At 44.8% G+C, this 18,531-nt stretch overlaps 1 protein-coding gene across 1 annotated transcript in view; it reads left to right on the forward strand.

The window, feature by feature from the left end:
* Nucleotides 1-18,531, forward strand: part of NSMCE2 (NSE2 (MMS21) homolog, SMC5-SMC6 complex SUMO ligase) — a 375,766-nt gene that overhangs the window by 135,155 nt on the left and 222,080 nt on the right. The window contains exon 3 of the mRNA XM_040354955.1: nucleotides 463-569. Within this exon, the coding sequence (XP_040210889.1) occupies nucleotides 463-569 (107 nt within the window). The remainder of the gene's footprint in view (nucleotides 1-462; nucleotides 570-18,531) is intronic.

Below are 18,531 nucleotides of genomic sequence, written 5' to 3' on the forward strand. Positions count from 1 at the left end.
AAAACGTATTAAAGGGTGAGCCGGCCGGCTTGTACGATCACCCGTCCTCGTGGACCGCAACGCTACGCATCAGAGCGTCTCCTACCCGACGTACGTTTCGTCAAATGATGCCATCGTCTGGGGAACGGGCGACGCACTGACGCATCGCGTAATAAAGCAAAAAACCAAAACCAAGCCTCGCTATGAGCAGCGGTCTCCCAACGTCACATGATGTGAGTAAGCCAATAGACACAGACAGCCCGGCTCGCGGAATGCCTTAATGTAGAAAATGTTTAGGCTTTAGAACCACTTTAAAGGCTTTTCATTTACAGCTATTGGTTACATTTTGTCCACCTGCCATAAACATTTGGTAATCTGAATTATGTGGTCATGGCCTTTACAAAAATGTAAACAAAAGCTTTACTGTTTTTCTGTTTGCTTCATGGTATTTCCCTGACCAAGAATGCCTGTGTGTCATTGTAGGTGACACCGTGGACGTGGAGAGCATGGAGTCCGTCATGTTGGAATATGCTGCTGTCAACAGAGATTTAAGCAACTACATAAAAGCGGTGGAGGAAACCATTGGCAAGGTGAGAATGGAAACAAGTTGGAGCTTGTCCTCTCTTAATCATTATTTCTTCATGCCTCATAACATTGTTGCATTCATTTTTTTCGCCTCTTTGATTTATTTGGTGGATTGTGTGTGCTTAGTGTAGAATGTTACTAGCTAACCACAAAGGTCAAACTTCTTCACTGTAACTTAATCTGAGAGAATAAATGAGAGTTTAAACACAAAAGGAAAAAAAAAACTGTAAAGGTTTAATCCACTCAAACAGATATGCCGAGTTCTGGCTGCGTGCCGTAGAGTTTCCACGCCTGCCAATTCTTGTATCTTGTTTTTTGCGATACGGCTCTGCGTTACTTTAACTATTGCGTGGTCATTTTTTTTCCTTCACAAATAGACCTTTCTTTTAGTGGTATTTAATCACCTCTGCTCTTTAGATTTTTTTGCGCTATATACAAAAATTAAGTCCAACAATTTTGAAAAAAAAAAAACTACCATATATACTCGAGGATAAACCGAGTTTTTCAGCACATTTTTTGTGCTGAAAATGCTTCCCTCGGCTTATACTCAAGTCACCTTTTTGCTCCTGATCTCCCAGAATTTGGGGACCCGGTACTGGCCGGCCGTAGGTCCTCTGGATGCCAAACTTGGCACACATGTAACCCCATTTCTCCTCTACAAGTGTGCAAAGTTTGTTGTCTGGGGGACCTACGGCCGGGGAGCACAGATATTTCAAAGCCGGACACTCCTTCCATAGACTCCCATGTTGAGCATCAGTCTAGGCATGGGCACAGTGAGGCATGGACATGGACACAGTGAGGCACGCAGATGGACACCCTAGCCTTGTACTCGAGTCAATACGTTTTCCTTCTTTTTTGTGGTAAAATTAGGTGCCTCGGCTTATATTCGGGCCAGCTTATACTTGAGTATATACAGTATTTTTTTACTTTCTGCTATGCAACGTATCCAATAAAAAAATCGAATTTCTTCATTAATTTAGGCCAATAAATATTCTGCTACATATTTTTATATTAATAAGCGTATATTGATTGGTTTGCGTAAAAGTTATGGCGTCTACAAACTCTGGGATATATTTATGGAAATGTTATTTATTTAATAATTTTTTTACCAGTACTGGCGGCGATCAACGACTTATAGCGGGACTGCGATATTGCGGCGGACAGTCGGTCATTACCTGGCACGTTTTTGTGAACCAGTGACACTAATACAGTGATCAGTGCTGAAAATATGCACTCTCACTGTACTAATGACAATGGCTGGGAAGGGGTTAACATTAGGGGCAATCAAGCTGTTAACTGTGTGCCTAGCCAGTTTCTTGTATAGTGTGGGAGGTACTTTTACTTGGGGAAGACTTGGATCCTTGTCTCTGTTTTGCAGGAACACAGGATCCATGCCTTCCCTGCTGACAGAAAGGCAATCTGTCTTGTTTACATAGGCAGACCTCGACAATTTAAAAAAAAAATGTTGCTATAATTAATGACCACCGGCCATGCACGATCGCGGGCATGAGAGTCAGAACAGGGATGTGTGTGTGTATACACAAATCCCTGTTCTGTGAGGGGCAGATCATGAGTTCCTATTAGCTAAGATTAATGAGCTGTCATCTCCTCTAGTCGGTCCCACCCCCTCATAGTTAGAACACACCTAGAGAACACAATTAACCCCTAGTGTTAACCCCCTTTCCTGCCAGTGACATTTACACAGTAACGCTGTATAAATGTGAATGGTCCCAAAATAGTGTCAACAGTGTCCGATATTTCCGCCGCAATGTCACAGTCACGATAAAAATTGCAGATCGCCGCCATTACTAGTAAAAAAGTAATAATAATAAAAATGCCATAAAACTATTCCCTATTTTGTAGGCGCTATAACTTTTGCGCAAACCAATCAATATGCACTTGTTGCGATTTATTATTATTATTTTGTTTTACTAAAAATATGTAGAAGAATACATATCGGCCTAAACCTAGAAATATTTTTTTTTTTTTCATGGGATATTTATTATAGCAAAAAAGCTAAAAATATTGGCCTAGATTCACGTACCCCGGCGTAAGTGTGGGCGTGCGTAGCGTATCGTATTTACGATACGCCACCGCAACTTAGAGAGGCAAGTGCTGTATTCACAAAGCACTTGCGTCCTAAGTTACGGCGGCGTAGCGTAAATGTGCCGGCATAAGCGTGCCTAATTCAAATTGGGAAGAGGTGGGCGTGTTTTATGCAAATAAAGCATGACCCCACGTAAATGATGTTTTAAAACGTACGGCACATGCGCCGTCCGTGGACGTATCCCAGTGCGCATGCGTCGAATAGAATGCCTAAGATACGTCGAACATTGCCTACGACGTGAACGTAACTTTACGCACAGCCCTATTCGCGTACGACTTACGCAAACGACGTAAAAAGATACGCTTGTTCCGACGTCCATACTTTGCATGGGCTACGCCACCTAGAGACCTGCTTTATCTTTACGCCGGCGTATGTCTTGCGTAAACGGCGTAACTAATTGCGACGTACGTTCGTGAATCGGCGTATCTTGCTCATTTGCATATTCGACGCGGAAAACAACGGAAGCGCCACCTAGCGGCCAGCGTAAATATGCACCCTAACATACGACAGCGTAGGAGACTTACACCGCTCGTATTTTAGCCAAATTTAAGCGTATCTGGTTTCCAGAATACGCTTAAATATACGACGGCGCAGATTCGGACTTGCAACGGCGTATCTACTGATATGCCGACGTAAGTCTCTGAGAATCTGGCCCATTGTGTTTTATTTTTCAAAATTGTTGCTCTTTTTTTGTTTAGTGTGCAAAAAACTAAAACTGCAGAGGTGATCAAATGCCACCAAAAGAAAGCTCTATTTGTGGGGGGGAAAACGATCAAAATGTAATTTGGGTACAGTGTTGCATGACCGTGCAATTGTCATTCAAAATGTTACAGCACTGAAAATTGGCCTGGGCAAGAAGGGGGTGAAAATGCCCCGATATTGAAGTGGTTAAGGTATCAGCACGCTGCTACGTTTTCTACTCATTGGCCTTATCAGAAGTATGGCCGCTTTTGGTATGTTGTTGCAACATCTTCTAACTTATCAAAATGATCATATCAGAGTTATTTCCTCTAAATTCATTGTGTAACAGACCCCGGTGCAGCTTATTGTGTTTTCTTTTTAAAGTCATTTGTAAGCTTGCGGTTCCGTGAGAAAAATAAAAGCTGACGTTTTGTGGAAAACGAAGATTGGAAACATTTTCGTAAAGGACCAGAACTCCTAAAATATAATGGATTTTACAGAAAGGAGCTGCTGCAGATGTGACATTTAACATTTAAAAGCATTACAAAGTTATAAACAAATGAAATGCTGTAGTGACTTGGTATTTTGGATGAAAATAAAGAAATGTAAAAAATTGTAAAATAAGTACCGTATATACTCGAGTATAAGCCGAGGCACCTAATTTTACCACCAAAAAATGGGAAAACTTGTTAACTCGAGTATAAGCCTAGGGTGTCCATCTGCATGCCTCTCTGTGCCCATGCCTCTCTGTGCCCATGCCTCTCTGTGCCCATGCCTCACTGCGCCCATGCCTAGACTGACGTTTAACATGGGAGTCTATGGAAGAGATGCCCGGCTTTAAAAAAATCTGTGCTCCCCAGCGGTAGGTCCCCGAGACAACAAACTTTGCACACTTGTAGAGGAGAAATGGGGCTACATGTGTGCCAAGTGCCAAGAGAGGTGCAAGGGCCAAATGAAATGGCCTGGAGGGCCGGATTCGGCCCGCGGGCCTTGTGTTAGATACCTGTGTGATAGACCAACACAAAGTGGCACATAATTGTGAAGTGGAAGGAAAATAATAATTTAAAAAAAAAAATTCAATTTCTTTTTTACAAATATGTGAAAAGTGTGGTGTGCATTTGTATTCAGCCCCCCTTTACTCTGATACCCCTAACTAAAATCCAGTGAAACCAATCACGGGAGACCCTCATTTCACTAGCCGGCTGTGCTGTAGCCATCATTTGGCTATAGTGCAATCGGCAAGTGGTTGTAAAGCTCAGACATGAAATATGAACAAAGCATATCCTTCTATAGTGTGTTCTTGTCTCAATCCAGAGCACCAAGACTCATTTCTGTCTGCTGCCTCCTTCCTCTATCAGCATGAATCACTTCTCACAAGTTTTCCTGACACCAAGATAAAGAAGGGGACATGGGAGGGACCTCCAGCACATATCCTGTGATTGACAGCCTCGGCTCTCTTCTTGTGTGCAATGGGAAGGGCTGTGTGTGTCCCTTCCCTCCAATTACCTCTCACTGAGCTCTGCAGAATGTAACTTCAGCTCCCCACCCCCTGCTTTCTAAACTGCCAGTAAAGCTTTATAAATTCAGCACTTTAAACTACTATAGAGAAGAGAAAATTGAAGATAAACAGGTGTAGTGTATGTAGGAGGATTGGTTTCATGACACTACCTGCATGGAGTTTGCATGTTCTCCCTGTGTAAGTTTCCTCAAGGTACTCCAGTTACCTTCCGCACCCCAAAGACATGCGGGTAGGCAGTGGCATACATTAGGCGGGGCGGGTGCTGCCCCCTCTATCCACGCCACCCTCTGTGTATAATAGATATATTCATGCATAGCTTGAATATTTCAGCAGCCATCCCCTATTCAGGCATCTGGCCCCTTTCAGGACGCCGGGCACCTGAATTACAGCGGCGGGGGTGTTTTTTTGAAGCATATAGGCTCTAATAAGCTTCAATATTTATTATTATATTATTGTTCAGGAACTTCAATTCCCATCATGCCTAGTCATGTCTGTGAATGTCAGTGTGTTACAATGCCTCATGGGAGGTGTAGTTCTAAAACCGCTGGAGGGCCGTAGTTTGAGGATCCCTGATATAGGGTGTGCTCGGAGCGCAGAGCATTGCTCCATGAGCTCACCCAGGTGTTACATCAGCGAATTCATATTCGCTGTTGTAATACTGATCCTCAATACAGCCATTCAAAAGCAGGTCTGAGACCTGTTTTCCGATTTGGCTGAAAAGAGAAGACTCCCCGTTGGCCGCCAAGGAGGTGGGAGGAAACGGAAGCCACCAATGCCCATGCAGAGGAAGGGAAACCTGAAGCCGCCTAGCAAGGGAAGCCTCCTGTGACTTTCTACATATGGGGTAATTTCACCAGACCCGACTGATAGCAACGGGGGGGGGGGGGGGGTGAGCATTGTGGTTGGTACTATCGATGTCCCCCCCCCCCTCAGTATGGCCCTAGTATGTGTATTTATGATTGAGTTGGGGACCTTAGGTTCCTTAGATGGCCACCTTAACCACTTGCCGCCCGCCAATGACAAATTGACGTCGGCAAAGTGGTTGTAGAATCCTGAGTGGACGTCATATGACGTCCTCAGGATTTTGAGCCCCCGGGGGCGCGCATCGCGGCGATCGTTGTTGCAGGGTGTCAGTCTGACACCCCGCAACACCAATCAAGGTGAAGAGTCTCTCACGGAGACTCTTTACCACGTGATCAGCCGTGTCAAATCACGGCTGATCACGATGTAAACAGGAAAAGCCGGTAATCGGCTTTTCCTCACTCGCGTCTGTCAGACGCGAGTAGAGGAGAGCCGATCAGCTGCTCCTGTGACGGGGGGGGGGGGGGGTTTGTGCTGATCGATTATCAGCACAGCCCCCCCGAGGATGCCCACTGGACCACCTGGGATGCCCACTGGACCACCAGGGATGCCCACTAAACCACCAGGGATTAAAAAAAAAAAGGTATGCCACCCTAGACACCTGGGATGCCCACTGGACCACCAGGGATGCCCACTAAACCACCAGGGATTAAAAAAAAAAAGGTATGCCACCCTAGACCACCAGGGATGAGAAGGACACAAAAAATGGATGTCAATCAGTGCCCACAATGGGCATCACTGATTGGCAGGCATTGTTTAGCACTGATTGGCATCCATTAGTACAACACATACGATAGTGCCGCCTATCCGTGCCCAGCCGTGCCGCCTATCCGTGCCCAGCCGTGCCGCCTATCCGTGCAACCTATCCGTGCTGCCTATCGGTGCCCATCAGTGCCGCATATTAGTGCCCATCAATGCCACCACATCAGTGCCACTTCATCAGTGCCGCATTATCAGTGCCTGTCAGTGCAGTACCATCAGTGTCCATCAGTGAAGGATGAAAACGTACTTATTTACAATGTTTTACAACAGAAACAAAAAAAAACGTTTTTTTTTTTTAATTTTCGGTCATTTTTTTTTTTTTTTTTTTGCAGAAAATAAAAATCCCAGAGGTGATCAAATACCACCAAACGAAAGCTCTATTTTTGGGTACAAAATGATAAAAATTTAGTTTGGGTACAGTGTAGCATGACCGCGCAATTGTCATTCAAATTGCAACAGCGCTGAAAGCTAAAAATTGGTCTGGGCGTGAAGGTGTATAAGTGCCCTGTATGGAAGTGGTTAATTGGCCAGACCACTTGATGAAAATAAGAGGGAAAAAAACAAGCTAAAACTTGAAAACGAATGCAGCCATTATGGGTGGAATTCGATTGGATACTCCTTAAGCTACTTATTTTCCCAATTTAATAAGTAACCCAGTATGAGGAATTTTTCAAAACTGGAGCAGACGGAATCTGGAACAGATGTTGCATGGCAACCAATCCGCTTCTATCTTCAGCTCTTCAGTTATGGTTTGAAAACGAAAAGATGGAAGCTGATTGGTTGCCTTAGGCGGCTGCTCCAGATTCTGTCCGTTCAAGTTTTGATAGCTTCTCTCTGTCTTGTTGGAATATATTATGTCTCTCTTTTGGGAGCCATGAAAAGTTTTATAACTTCCAATTAATTCCTGGCTTCTTCCAGCTGCCGTTATTTTCTATGTAAATGGATGGCATCCTCTGCGATTTGTTGGAGCATTAAGAGCCATAAACCTGCAGGGGGCAGGCAGTATATATCTTTATAGCAGGATTGATTCAAACATAATCGTTAAACTCGTGTCTAATATATGTCAGGGATTTAGGGCACTGTAGTAAGTGTTTAACTCTACGGAAAAGTCTTTTTGTGGCATCGGCTGCTTCTGTAGCTCTTTCCCGCCCAGTCTAATGTATGTATTGTGAAAAGTATTTGGGAGGGGCGTGGCCTACTGGCAAGGTATAAAGCAGGGGTCCTCAAACTTTTTAAACAGGGGGCCAGTTCACGGTCCCTCAGACTGTTTAGGGGCCAGACTATAGTTTAAAAAAATAGGAACAAATTCCTAGGCACACATCTTATTTGTAGTGCAAAAAAAAACCCAGCAAAAAACGATTTACTATTTAAAATAAAAAACATTTTAATCAACATAAACTTATTAGTATTTCACAGACTCCTCTCCATCACAGATCCCCCTCATCCCAGACTCCTCTCCATCACAGATCCCCCTCATCACAGACTCCTCCCCATCAAAGAACCCCCTCATCAGACTCCTCTCCATCACAGATCCCCTCCCCATGACAGATCCCCCTCATCACAGACTCCTCTCCATCACAGATCCCCTCCCCATGACAAATCCCCCCATCACAGAACCTCCTCATCACAGACTCCTCTCCATCACAGAACCCCCTCATCACAGACTCCTCTCCATCACAGAACCCCCTCATCACAGACTCCTCTCCATCACAGATCCCCTCTCCATCACAGATCCCCTCCCCATCACAGATCCCCCATCACAGACTCCTCTCCATCACAGATCCCCCTCATCACAGACTCCTCCCCACCACAGACTCCTCCCCACCACAGACTCCTCCCCACCACAGACTCCTCCCCACCACAGATCCCCTCCCCACCACAGATCCCCTCCCCACCACAGATCCCCTCCCCACCACAGATCCCCTCCCCACCACAGATCCCCTCCCCACCACAGATCCCCTCCCCATCACAGATCCCCTCCCCACCACAGATCCCCTCCCCACCACAGATCCCCTCCCCACCACAGATCCCCTCCCCACCACAGATCCCCTCCCCACCACAGATCCCCTCCCCACCACAGATCCCCTCCCCACCACAGATCCCCTCCCCACCACAGATCCCCTCCCCATCACAGATCCCCTCCCCATCACAGATCCCCCTCATCACAGAACCCCCTCATCACAGACTCCTCTCCATCACAGATCCCCCCCATCAAAAAGCCCCCATATCAGGTCATCCATCACAAATCCCCTCATAAAAGATCCCCCATCACAATGCCCCCCAACACAAACTCCTCTCCATCACAAAGCCCCCACAACAGACTCACCCCATCACAAATCCTCCTATAAGATTCCCCCCATCACAGATTCGCCCCCTCCTCATCGATATTACACTGCTGCCCCTTCTATAATATCCCAGCACCCCCCCTCCCCACTTCTACCTTAATCACACAAGACGTGAAGCAGTGCAGGTCTGGACAAAGGCCAGGACTTGGCAAGTGAATGATTGCTGGGACCTTCTGGCTGCCTTGTAACCAATCACCCGCTTCTTAACTCAAAAGGTCACGCCCTTTGTCCGGACCTATCATGTTTCTCGTCTTGTGTGATAAAGGTAGCAGAGGGGAGGGGATTGCTGCGATGTTAAAGGGGCAGTCCACGGGCCGGGTAAATCACACTGGCGGCCCGCGGGCCATAGTTTGAGGACCCCTGGTATAAAGCCTAGTACACACAATTTATTTTATTTTTTTACACCCCAGCGTGTTGAATGAAAAAAAAACTGACACCTCCAGTAGGAGCTGTTGTACTAACAAACTGATGTTAGTACAGCGATCTCCTTTCTTGTTCTATTGTGTTCTGACAGGTGGACGGTCAGCGCTCTCAGCTGTCTACTGTGCATTGCTTTCCAGAGGAGGAAAAAAGTGTGAATTAATCCTTAGTGAAATTATTGTTCTTATATAATATTTATATTACCCAATTCATATTGTGGTTGATAGCAACCAGAGCCAAGCGAAAACGTTTGGAGCCGTTCAGAAATGCTCGGAAAAACTTGGAAATACTCAGTTCCCGAGCCTTTCCGAGTTCAGCCGAGCTGTCCCCGAGTATTTGAGGCTCTCCAGCGCCCCCCCCCCCCCACCTCTGACCACATGCGGTATTGCATGCCATAGAAGTCAATGCGGAACAAATTATTTTTGTTTCCATCAACTTTTATGGGGAAACTCGCTTTGATATGTGAGTGCTTTGGATTGTGAGCATTCTCATGGAACGGATTATGCTCGTAATCCAAGGTTCCACTGTAGTGCCAACAGTTTGCACAGCGCTTTATAACATGGGGGCAAACAGTAAACAATACATTCAATACAGGAAGGATTAGAGGGCCCTGCCCGTTAGAGCTTACACTCTAGGAGGATGTCTTAATGAGTGCCTAGACATTTAATTACACGACCAAAAAAATAAATAAAAAAATTATTATATATAAATTAAAACACATCTACGTTTAATATGTGTCTTCTATATTTGCCTGGAGTTCATTTTTAATTTAAAATGTGATTCGATTTTATGCCAAGGGTTACGGTACTTGGCACGTGGCAGTTTGATATTAAATATGATGCTTTGCAGTAATCTGGACTAAGTTCAAGTACTTAATCCGTTTTGGAATTTGCCATCGATATCAATTAACCACATAAGACCCGGACCAAAAACGCCACTGTGTCGCTTTAACTGACAATTGCGCGGTCCTGCGACGTGGCTCCCAAACAAAATTGCCGTCCTTTTTTTCCCACAAATAGAGCTTTCTTTTGGTGGTATTTGATCACCTCTGCGGTTTTTATTTTTTGCACTATAAACAAAAATAGAGCGTCAATTTTGAAAAAAAAACAATATTTTTTCCTTTTTGCTATAATAAATATCGCCCAAAAATATATAAAAAAAACTTTATTTTTTCCTCAGCTGAGGCCGATACATATTCTTCTACCTATTTTTTGTAAAAAGAAATCGCAATAAGCGTTTATTGATTGGTTTGCGCAAAATTTATAGTGTTTACACAATAGGGGATAGTTTTATTGCATTATTATTAGTTATTTTTTTACTACTAATGGCGGCGATCAGCATTTTTTTTCGTGACCGCAACATTATGGCGGACACATCAGACAATTTTGACACATTTTTGGGACAATTGTCATTTTCACAGCAAAAAGTGCTATAAAAATGCATTGTTTACTGTGAAAATGACAATTGCAGTTTGGGAGTTAACCACTAGGGGGCGCTTAAGGGGTTAAGTGTGACCTCATATGTGTTTCTAACTGTAGGGGGGCGGGGCGGGACGTGTGACGTCATTGATAGTGTTTCCCTATATCAGGGAACACACGATCAATGACAGCGCCGCAGTGTAGAACGGGGAAGCTGTGTTTACATACAGCTCTCCTCGTTCTTCAGCTCCGGGGACCGATCGTGGGACTCCAGCGGCGATGGGGTCCCGCGGTCACGGAGCTTCGCGACCCAAGGCTGGGCACGTAGAGGACGTACAGGTACGTGCTTGTGCCCAGTCGTGCCATTCTGCCGACGTATATGTGCAGGAGGCGGTCCTTAAGTGGTTAATAAACTTTGTGTATCTGTATTTTAGACTTAAAGTGATTGTAAAATAGAAATAAAAGGTATAACATTTGTCTATAGATATAAAAAAACCATAAATACCTTTTTTTTCCCCCTTTTTTATAAGTGATCACATTCCCTCTGTTCTCGGCTGCAAAAGAGCTGGGGGGAGGAGAAGCAACACTGATCTTCCCAGCTGGGGGGGGCAGGAGAGTCTGGTCATTGGAGGAGAGCAGGCTGAATTCCCAGCACAGCTAGAGAACTGACCACAGTGTGCTCTCCTGCTTAGTGTGATCAGTTTTTAGTAGGAAAGCAGTGGGACTGGCAGGATCACCAGGGTTTTCACACAAAGGAAGCTATACAAAGAGGACAGGATACTTTCTCATACAAGTACATGGTAGAGAAGACATATCAGGAATACGAAATGTGGGGGTAACACACACTTTAAAGAATATGTTACCCCAATGTTTAATATTCTTGATATATGTCTGATGTACTTGTGTTATAGATGATTCTATTATGTTTGTATTGTTACCTGTGTATGAAATCCCTGGTCATCCTGCCGATTGTGCTATATGCTGGGTGTCCAGTGCACCCCTTGTGCCTTTAAGGAGGGGTGGGCTCCTTCCATGCATACCTGCCCATCCATTATAATGCATGTGCTTCTACAATGGAGGCTTTCAAAAATGTATAGAGTTAGGACTGTGGGTAATATTGGGCTGCCTTGTTGCGCCCTCCACAGCTTATGCAATGTATTTGCAAATGTGTGCAAACTGTTAACCACTTAACCCCCGGACCATATCGCTGGTCAAAGACCAGAGCACTTTTTGCATTTCGGCACTGCGTCGCTTTAACTGACAATCGCGCGGTCGTGCGACGTGGCTCCCAAATAAAATTGGCGTCCTTTTTTCCCCACAAATAGAGCTTTCTTTTGGTGGTATTTGATCACCTCTGCTGTTTTTAGTTTTTGCGCTATAAACAAAAATAGAGCGACAATTTTGAAAAACATTAATATTTTTTACTTTTTGCTATAATAAATATCCCCCAAAAATATTAAAAAAAAACATTTTTTTTCCCTCAGTTTAGGCCGATACGTATTCTTCTATATATTTTTCGTAAAAAAAAAATCGCAATAAGCGTTTATTGATTGGTTTGCACAAAAGTTATAGCGTTTACAAAATAGGGGGTATTTTTATGTCGTTTTTATTAATATTCTTTTTTACTAGTAATGGCGGCGATCAGCGATTATTTTTAGGTACTGCGACATTATGGCAGACACTTTTGACACATTTTTGGGACCATTGGCATTTTTATAGCGATCAGTGCTATAAAAATGCATTGGATTACTATAAAAATGCCACTGGCAGTGAAGGGGTTAACACTAGGGGGTGGGGAAGGGGTTAAGTATGTTCCCTGGGTGTGTTCTAACTGTAGGGTCGGGTGGCCTCACTAGGGGAAATCACTGATCTTCTGTTCATACAGACGATCACCTGTCCAATTGGATGGCGCAGTGACGCTCGCGCATGCGCAGTGGGTGCCCAGCCGGAAAGCCGAAAGCTGTCAAGGCCGGGTGCCCACACTTGGAATGAAGACGCTGGCCGGAGAGGGGGGGAGAGGAGCGGAGCCCCGGCCGGCGCGTCGCTGGAACGTGGAGCAGGTGAATGTATGTTTATTAAAAGCCAGCAGCTACACTTTTCCTTTAAAGCGGGTTTTTTTTTTTTTTAAAGTCAGCAGCTACAAACACTGTAGCTACTGACTTTTAATAAGGACACTTACCTGTCCTACTTGCCCGCAATGTCAGCTGCCCCGAGTCCGATCCCTCGATGCTAGCATCTCCCGATGCTGCCATCCTCAGTAAGGGAAACAGGCAGTGAAACCTTGCGGCTTCACTGCCCATTTTCTACTGCGCATGCTCGAGCCGAACGTCTTTGTGAATGGGCCGGCTGCTCTCTGGGATACACACAGGGCCAAATTCCCAAAAACGTAGCCCAACTTAAATTTCAGCAGTTAAGTTACACTGACTTAAAATTTCTACCTAAGTGCCCGATCCACAAAGCACTTACCTAGAAATTACACGCCGTGTAACTTAAGTGCCTCCGTCGCAAGGTGGTCCTCCTCTCCGGGGGGCGATTACTATTTAAATGAGGCGCGCTCCCGCGCCGGCCGTACTGCGCATGCGTGTGACGTAATTTTCCCGACGTGCAGCGCAATTTACGCCGGGCTTTGTGGATTGCGACGGGACAATAAAGTTGCGACGGGTGAAAAAAAAATACGCGCCGGGAAAACAAAAAAAAAAAAAAGAAAAATTGACAGCGTCGCTCGGCATGCATTCCTGAGAGGGAGAACTCCATGCCAATTTTCAAAGAAAAAACCGGCATAGGTTCCCCCCCCCAGGAGCATACCAGGCCCTTAGGTCTGGTATGGGTTGTAAGGAGACCCCCCCTACGCCGAAAATTCGACGTAGGGGGTCCCCCTACAATCCATACCAGACCCGTATCCAAAGCACGCTACCCGGCCGGTCAGGAAAGGGAGTGGGGACGAGCGAGCGCCCCCCCCCTGAGCCGTGCCAGGCCGCATGCCCTCAACATGGGGGGGTTGGGTGCTCTGGGGCAGGGGGCCGCACTGCGGGCCCCCCCACCCCAGAGCACCCTGTCCCCATGTTGATGAGGACAGGACCTCTTCCCGACAACCCTTGCCGTTGGTTGTCGGGGTCTGCGGGCGGGGGCTTATCGGAATCTGGGAGTCCCCTCAAATAAGGGGGTCCCCAGATACCGGCCCCCCACCCTAAGTGAATGGATATGGGGTACATCGTACCCCTGCCCATTCACCTGGAGGCAAAAAGTTAAAGTTATTAAACACACAACACAAGGGTTTTTAAAATAATTTATTAGTCTGCTCCGGAGGCCCCCCCTGTCTTCTTTAGCTCTAATACCAGGGGGGGCTTCTTCTTCCGCTCTCCGGGGGTCTTCTCCGCTCTCCGGGGGTCTTCTTCTATCTTCGCCGCTCTCCGCTGTTGACTCGGCGCACCCCGGTTCTTCTGCAGCTGTCCGGTGCCTTCTTCTTCAGCGCTGGCTGCCTGCTATCTTCGTGTGTTTGCTCAATTACTAGCAGGCAGCCATCGCGGTCTTCTGTGACGTCATGTTCTTCTTCTCCCTTCTTCCGATGTTGACACGTCGCCTCTTCTCACTGCAATGATGGAAGCGCGCCTTGCATCCCATTTATATAGGCATCACCGTCCCATCATGCTCCGGTAGGTACCCACGATGGTTTGCACAAAAGTTATAGGGCCGGGTTCAGATACATCGGCGCATATTTCTGCCGGCAGTAGCGCATCTCATATGCGCTACGCCGACGTAACACAGAGAGGCAAGCACAGTATTCACAAACCACTTGCTCCCAACGTTGCACCAGCGTAACGTAAATTCTTCGGGCTAAGCAGGCCTAATTCAAAGTAGGTGGAAGTGGGTGTGATCCGTTTAAATGAAGCGTGACCCCATGCAAATGATGGGCCGTACTAACGGCGCATGCGCCGTCCTGTGGACGTATCTCGGTGCGCATGCTCAGAATCGCGTTGAATATACTCCCTAAGATACAACGGCTTAATGCCTACGACGTGAACGTAACCTACGCCCAGCCCTATTCACGTACTACTACGTAAACCACGTAAAATACGACGGTCCATACCTTAACATGACTTGCACCTGCTTTATGAGGCTTAACTTTACGCCGGACGTACGACTTACGTAAACCGCGTATATGAATGCGCCGGGCGCAAGTACGTTCGTGAATCGGCATATCTCACGCATTTTCATATTTGCAATGGGGCAGCCAGCGCAAATATGCGCCCAAGATACGCCGACGTAGGAAAGTTACCACGGTCAGAGGAAGCCTATTTTCAGGCGTATCTAGTTCTATGGGCACGGCGCATAGATACGACGGCGTATCACATTTACACTTAAAGGGCGTATCTGTAGATACGTCGGCGTAAGTGCTACGAGAATCCAGCCATAGTGTCTACAAAATAGGGGATAGAATTATGGCATTTTTATTATAATTTTTTACTAGTAATGGCGTTGATCTGATTTTTATTGGGACTTTGACATTATGGCGGACAGTATGTCAATTGTCAATTTTACGGCGATCAGTGCTATAAAAATGCACTGATTAGTGTGTCCTAAGAAGGGAGAAAGCCTTGAAGTCCAACAGACTTTTTTCATCGGATTTTCCGACTGTGTGTGTGTCCCATCTGACTTTTTCCGTCGGAAAAAAATTCTATCGGAAATTCTGTTCGTCTGTATGGAACTCCGATGGAGAAAAAAACATGCATTGAACTTTTCTAGGCTCGTCGTAGTGTTGTACGTCACTGCGTTTTTGACGGCCGTAATTTGGTGTGTCTCTGTGTATGCAAGACAGCTTGAACGGAACTCGGATCGTGTGTACAGGGCATTAGTGCACTGGACAAAGACAAGTCCACACTATAGAGGGATAGGATTTGTTCATATTTAATGTCTGAGGTTTACAACCACTAAATTAATCTCTGCTGGAGCAAACATTCCTTATCGGGCCAAATCATCATGTCCCCAAACCAATATCTACAAATTCGAAGTCATTAGGAGTACTGATCTGACAACAAGATGAAGCTTTTTTTTTTTTTTTTATTGTCATAGGTTTACTTCTTTATCAGAAGTTCCCTTTGTCACGAGCATAGGTGCTTCAATTTCATGGAACTGCAGTTTCCCACAAGGTTGCACAATGTTGTAGATTGTAGTAAGCACCACCCCCACTTCTCTTTTTCTTAGAAATGCTTGAAATGAGCAGCAGTGAGTAAAACTTGTATATAGCTTGTTGTTTTATGCTGTCATTGCTGCAAACATATGCTGTAAAAGTTAAACAGAGCTTGAAAGAATGTGGTCAGTCTGGAAGCATCATCTAGTTACTGAACGGCACATCTTAGGTTGGGAAATTCAGGTCACAGAGGTATTAAAGTTCAACTGAATTTAAAAAGTTAAAGGGGTTGTAAAGGTACAATTTTTTTTTTTTTTTTTTCCTCAATAGCTTCCTTTACCTTAGTGCAGTCCTCCTTCACTTACCTCATCCTTCCATTTTGCTTTTAAATGTCCTTATTTCTTCTGAGAAATCCTCACTTCCTGTTCTTCTGTCTGTAACTCCACACAGTAATGCGAGGCTTTCTCCCTGGTGTGGAGTGTAGTGCTCACCCCCTCCCTTGAACGACAGATCTAAAAAAAAACATTGATTTTTTACATACTGTCCCTGGTTTTACTGAGCCTGGCAACCCTGATGGGGGCCCCCTAGTGGCATGGGGCCCTCAGGCAGTGCCCGAGTGACTCAATGGTCAGTCCGCCCCTGCTACAGGCTATCCTAGCAGTGAGGCTGGCAGTGCTTGTGTGCACTACCTTGACAACCCCTTTAATTTTAGGCTCTGTGTCAATGGAGTTTGGACTTTTGTGGATTGTATCAGTTTGAGATGTTTCTAAGATTATTTAAAATTCATTATTAGACCTGCTGTTGGTATCCTTCTGACCTGCATTCCTCCTGCTTTTCAAGGGGGTTTTGCATTCCCATAAACTTGTATAGAAATATGATCCATATGAAATGAACAACATCCCATAGTTACCTGGGTGTTCCCATGATGAGAGTTCTTTAGTCTGAATATTTTCTTTGGAGAATGCAAAAGGAGGAACAGGAAGGCTCTCAGGTGAGCAACACCTAAACCTTCAAGGTATGCGAGTACGGAGTCAGGAACTCCAAGGAAGATCTCTCCCATGAAATCCCCAGGAGAAATCACAAGGTATCTCCTTACATGGGCTTCATCTATAACTGAAGTTGGGGGGACAGACTCTCTTAAAATAATATGCAGTTAAGGCTCAGTTCACGCTAGCGCAACTTCTGATGAACTTCAAAGTCACATGACAAGTCAAAACTCATTTATTTCAAAGGGTGTAAAAAAAATAGAAATATGGGACGGGACTAAATCTGATGATAGATATCATCTATCTATCAATCTATCAATCTATCTATCTATCTATCTATATATATTCATTTATCATGTATTTAACCCTTTCATGACTAAGCCTATTTCTGACCTTCGGTGTTTACAAGTTAAAATCCGTAATTTTTTGCTCGAAATTTTCTTAGAACCCACAAGCATTATATATATTTTTTTTTTGCAGAGAATCTATAGAATAAAATGGAGATTATTGCAATATTTTATGTCACGCTTTATTCGTGCAGCGGTGTTTTAAACGCAACTTTTTGGGAGAAAGACACTTTTATGAATTAAAAAGAAAAAGTAAAGTTAGCCCAATTTTTTGTATAATGTGAAAGATGATGTTACACCGAGTAAATAGATGCCAAACATCTCACACTTTATAATTGCAAGCACTCGTGGAATGGTGACAAACTACGGTACGTAAAAATCTCCATAGGCGACGCTTTCAATTTTTTTTACGGTTTCCAGGTTAGAGTTACAGAGGAGGTTTACGGCTAGAATTATTGCTCTCGCTCAGACGATCGCGGCGATAGCCCACACGTTTACATATGCGGGCGCAACTTCCGTACGCGTTTTCTTTTCTTGCGCGAGTTCGCGGGGACGGGGGCGCTTTAAAAAAAAAAAAGAAAATTCTTATTTATTTTATTTATTTTTATAATATAAAATTGTGTTTTTTTTTTTTTTTTTTATTAAATTTTGATCACTTTTATTGCTGTCACAAAGAATGTAAGCATCCCTTGTGACAGTACTAGGTGGTGACAGGTACTCTTTATGGAGAGATCAGGGATCTAAAAGACCCCCAATCCCTCCTTTGAACTTCAAAGTATTTAGATGGCTGAAAACAGCGATTCTGAATACTGTGTATTTTTTTTAAACTGGCACCATTGGCAGCCGAGTCAACGGGAAGTGACGTCATGACGTCGCTTCCGTGTTTACACGGAAGAGACTGGATCGAAGCCGTTCGCGGCTTCGTTTCAGTCTCTCGGCTGGGCACTGGAGGCATCGGATCACGGATCAGGTCTCCCTGTAAAACGGGAGGCCCGGTAAGAGCGGCGTAGGCGGCGGGAGGGGGGGATGTCCCCTCCCACTCCTCCGGGATAACAACCGAGCGGCTTTTAATTGCATCAGATGTTATCTCTGGAAAGCCAATCGCCGGCTCTAAAAAAAAAAAATATTATCGGGATGATGCCTGCAGCTGCATCATCCCGGTATAACCCCAGAAAGCCAAGGCCGCATATGCCGTATGTTCGGCGGCAAAGGGATATGGAGAGATATATATATATATATGTGGAAATTAACACTATATATAAAACAAATGTGCTGACATATATAACCAGATTATATACAAATTTAACTTGTGATGCATAAAAGTAAAAAAAAAAATAGGAAAAAAAATTACAGAAAAAAACATGATAAATTTAATATCCAGTGTAAAGATGGT

Source organism: Rana temporaria, chromosome 5, assembly GCF_905171775.1.
Source record: "Rana temporaria chromosome 5, aRanTem1.1, whole genome shotgun sequence".
NCBI lineage: Eukaryota > Metazoa > Chordata > Amphibia > Anura > Ranidae > Rana > Rana temporaria.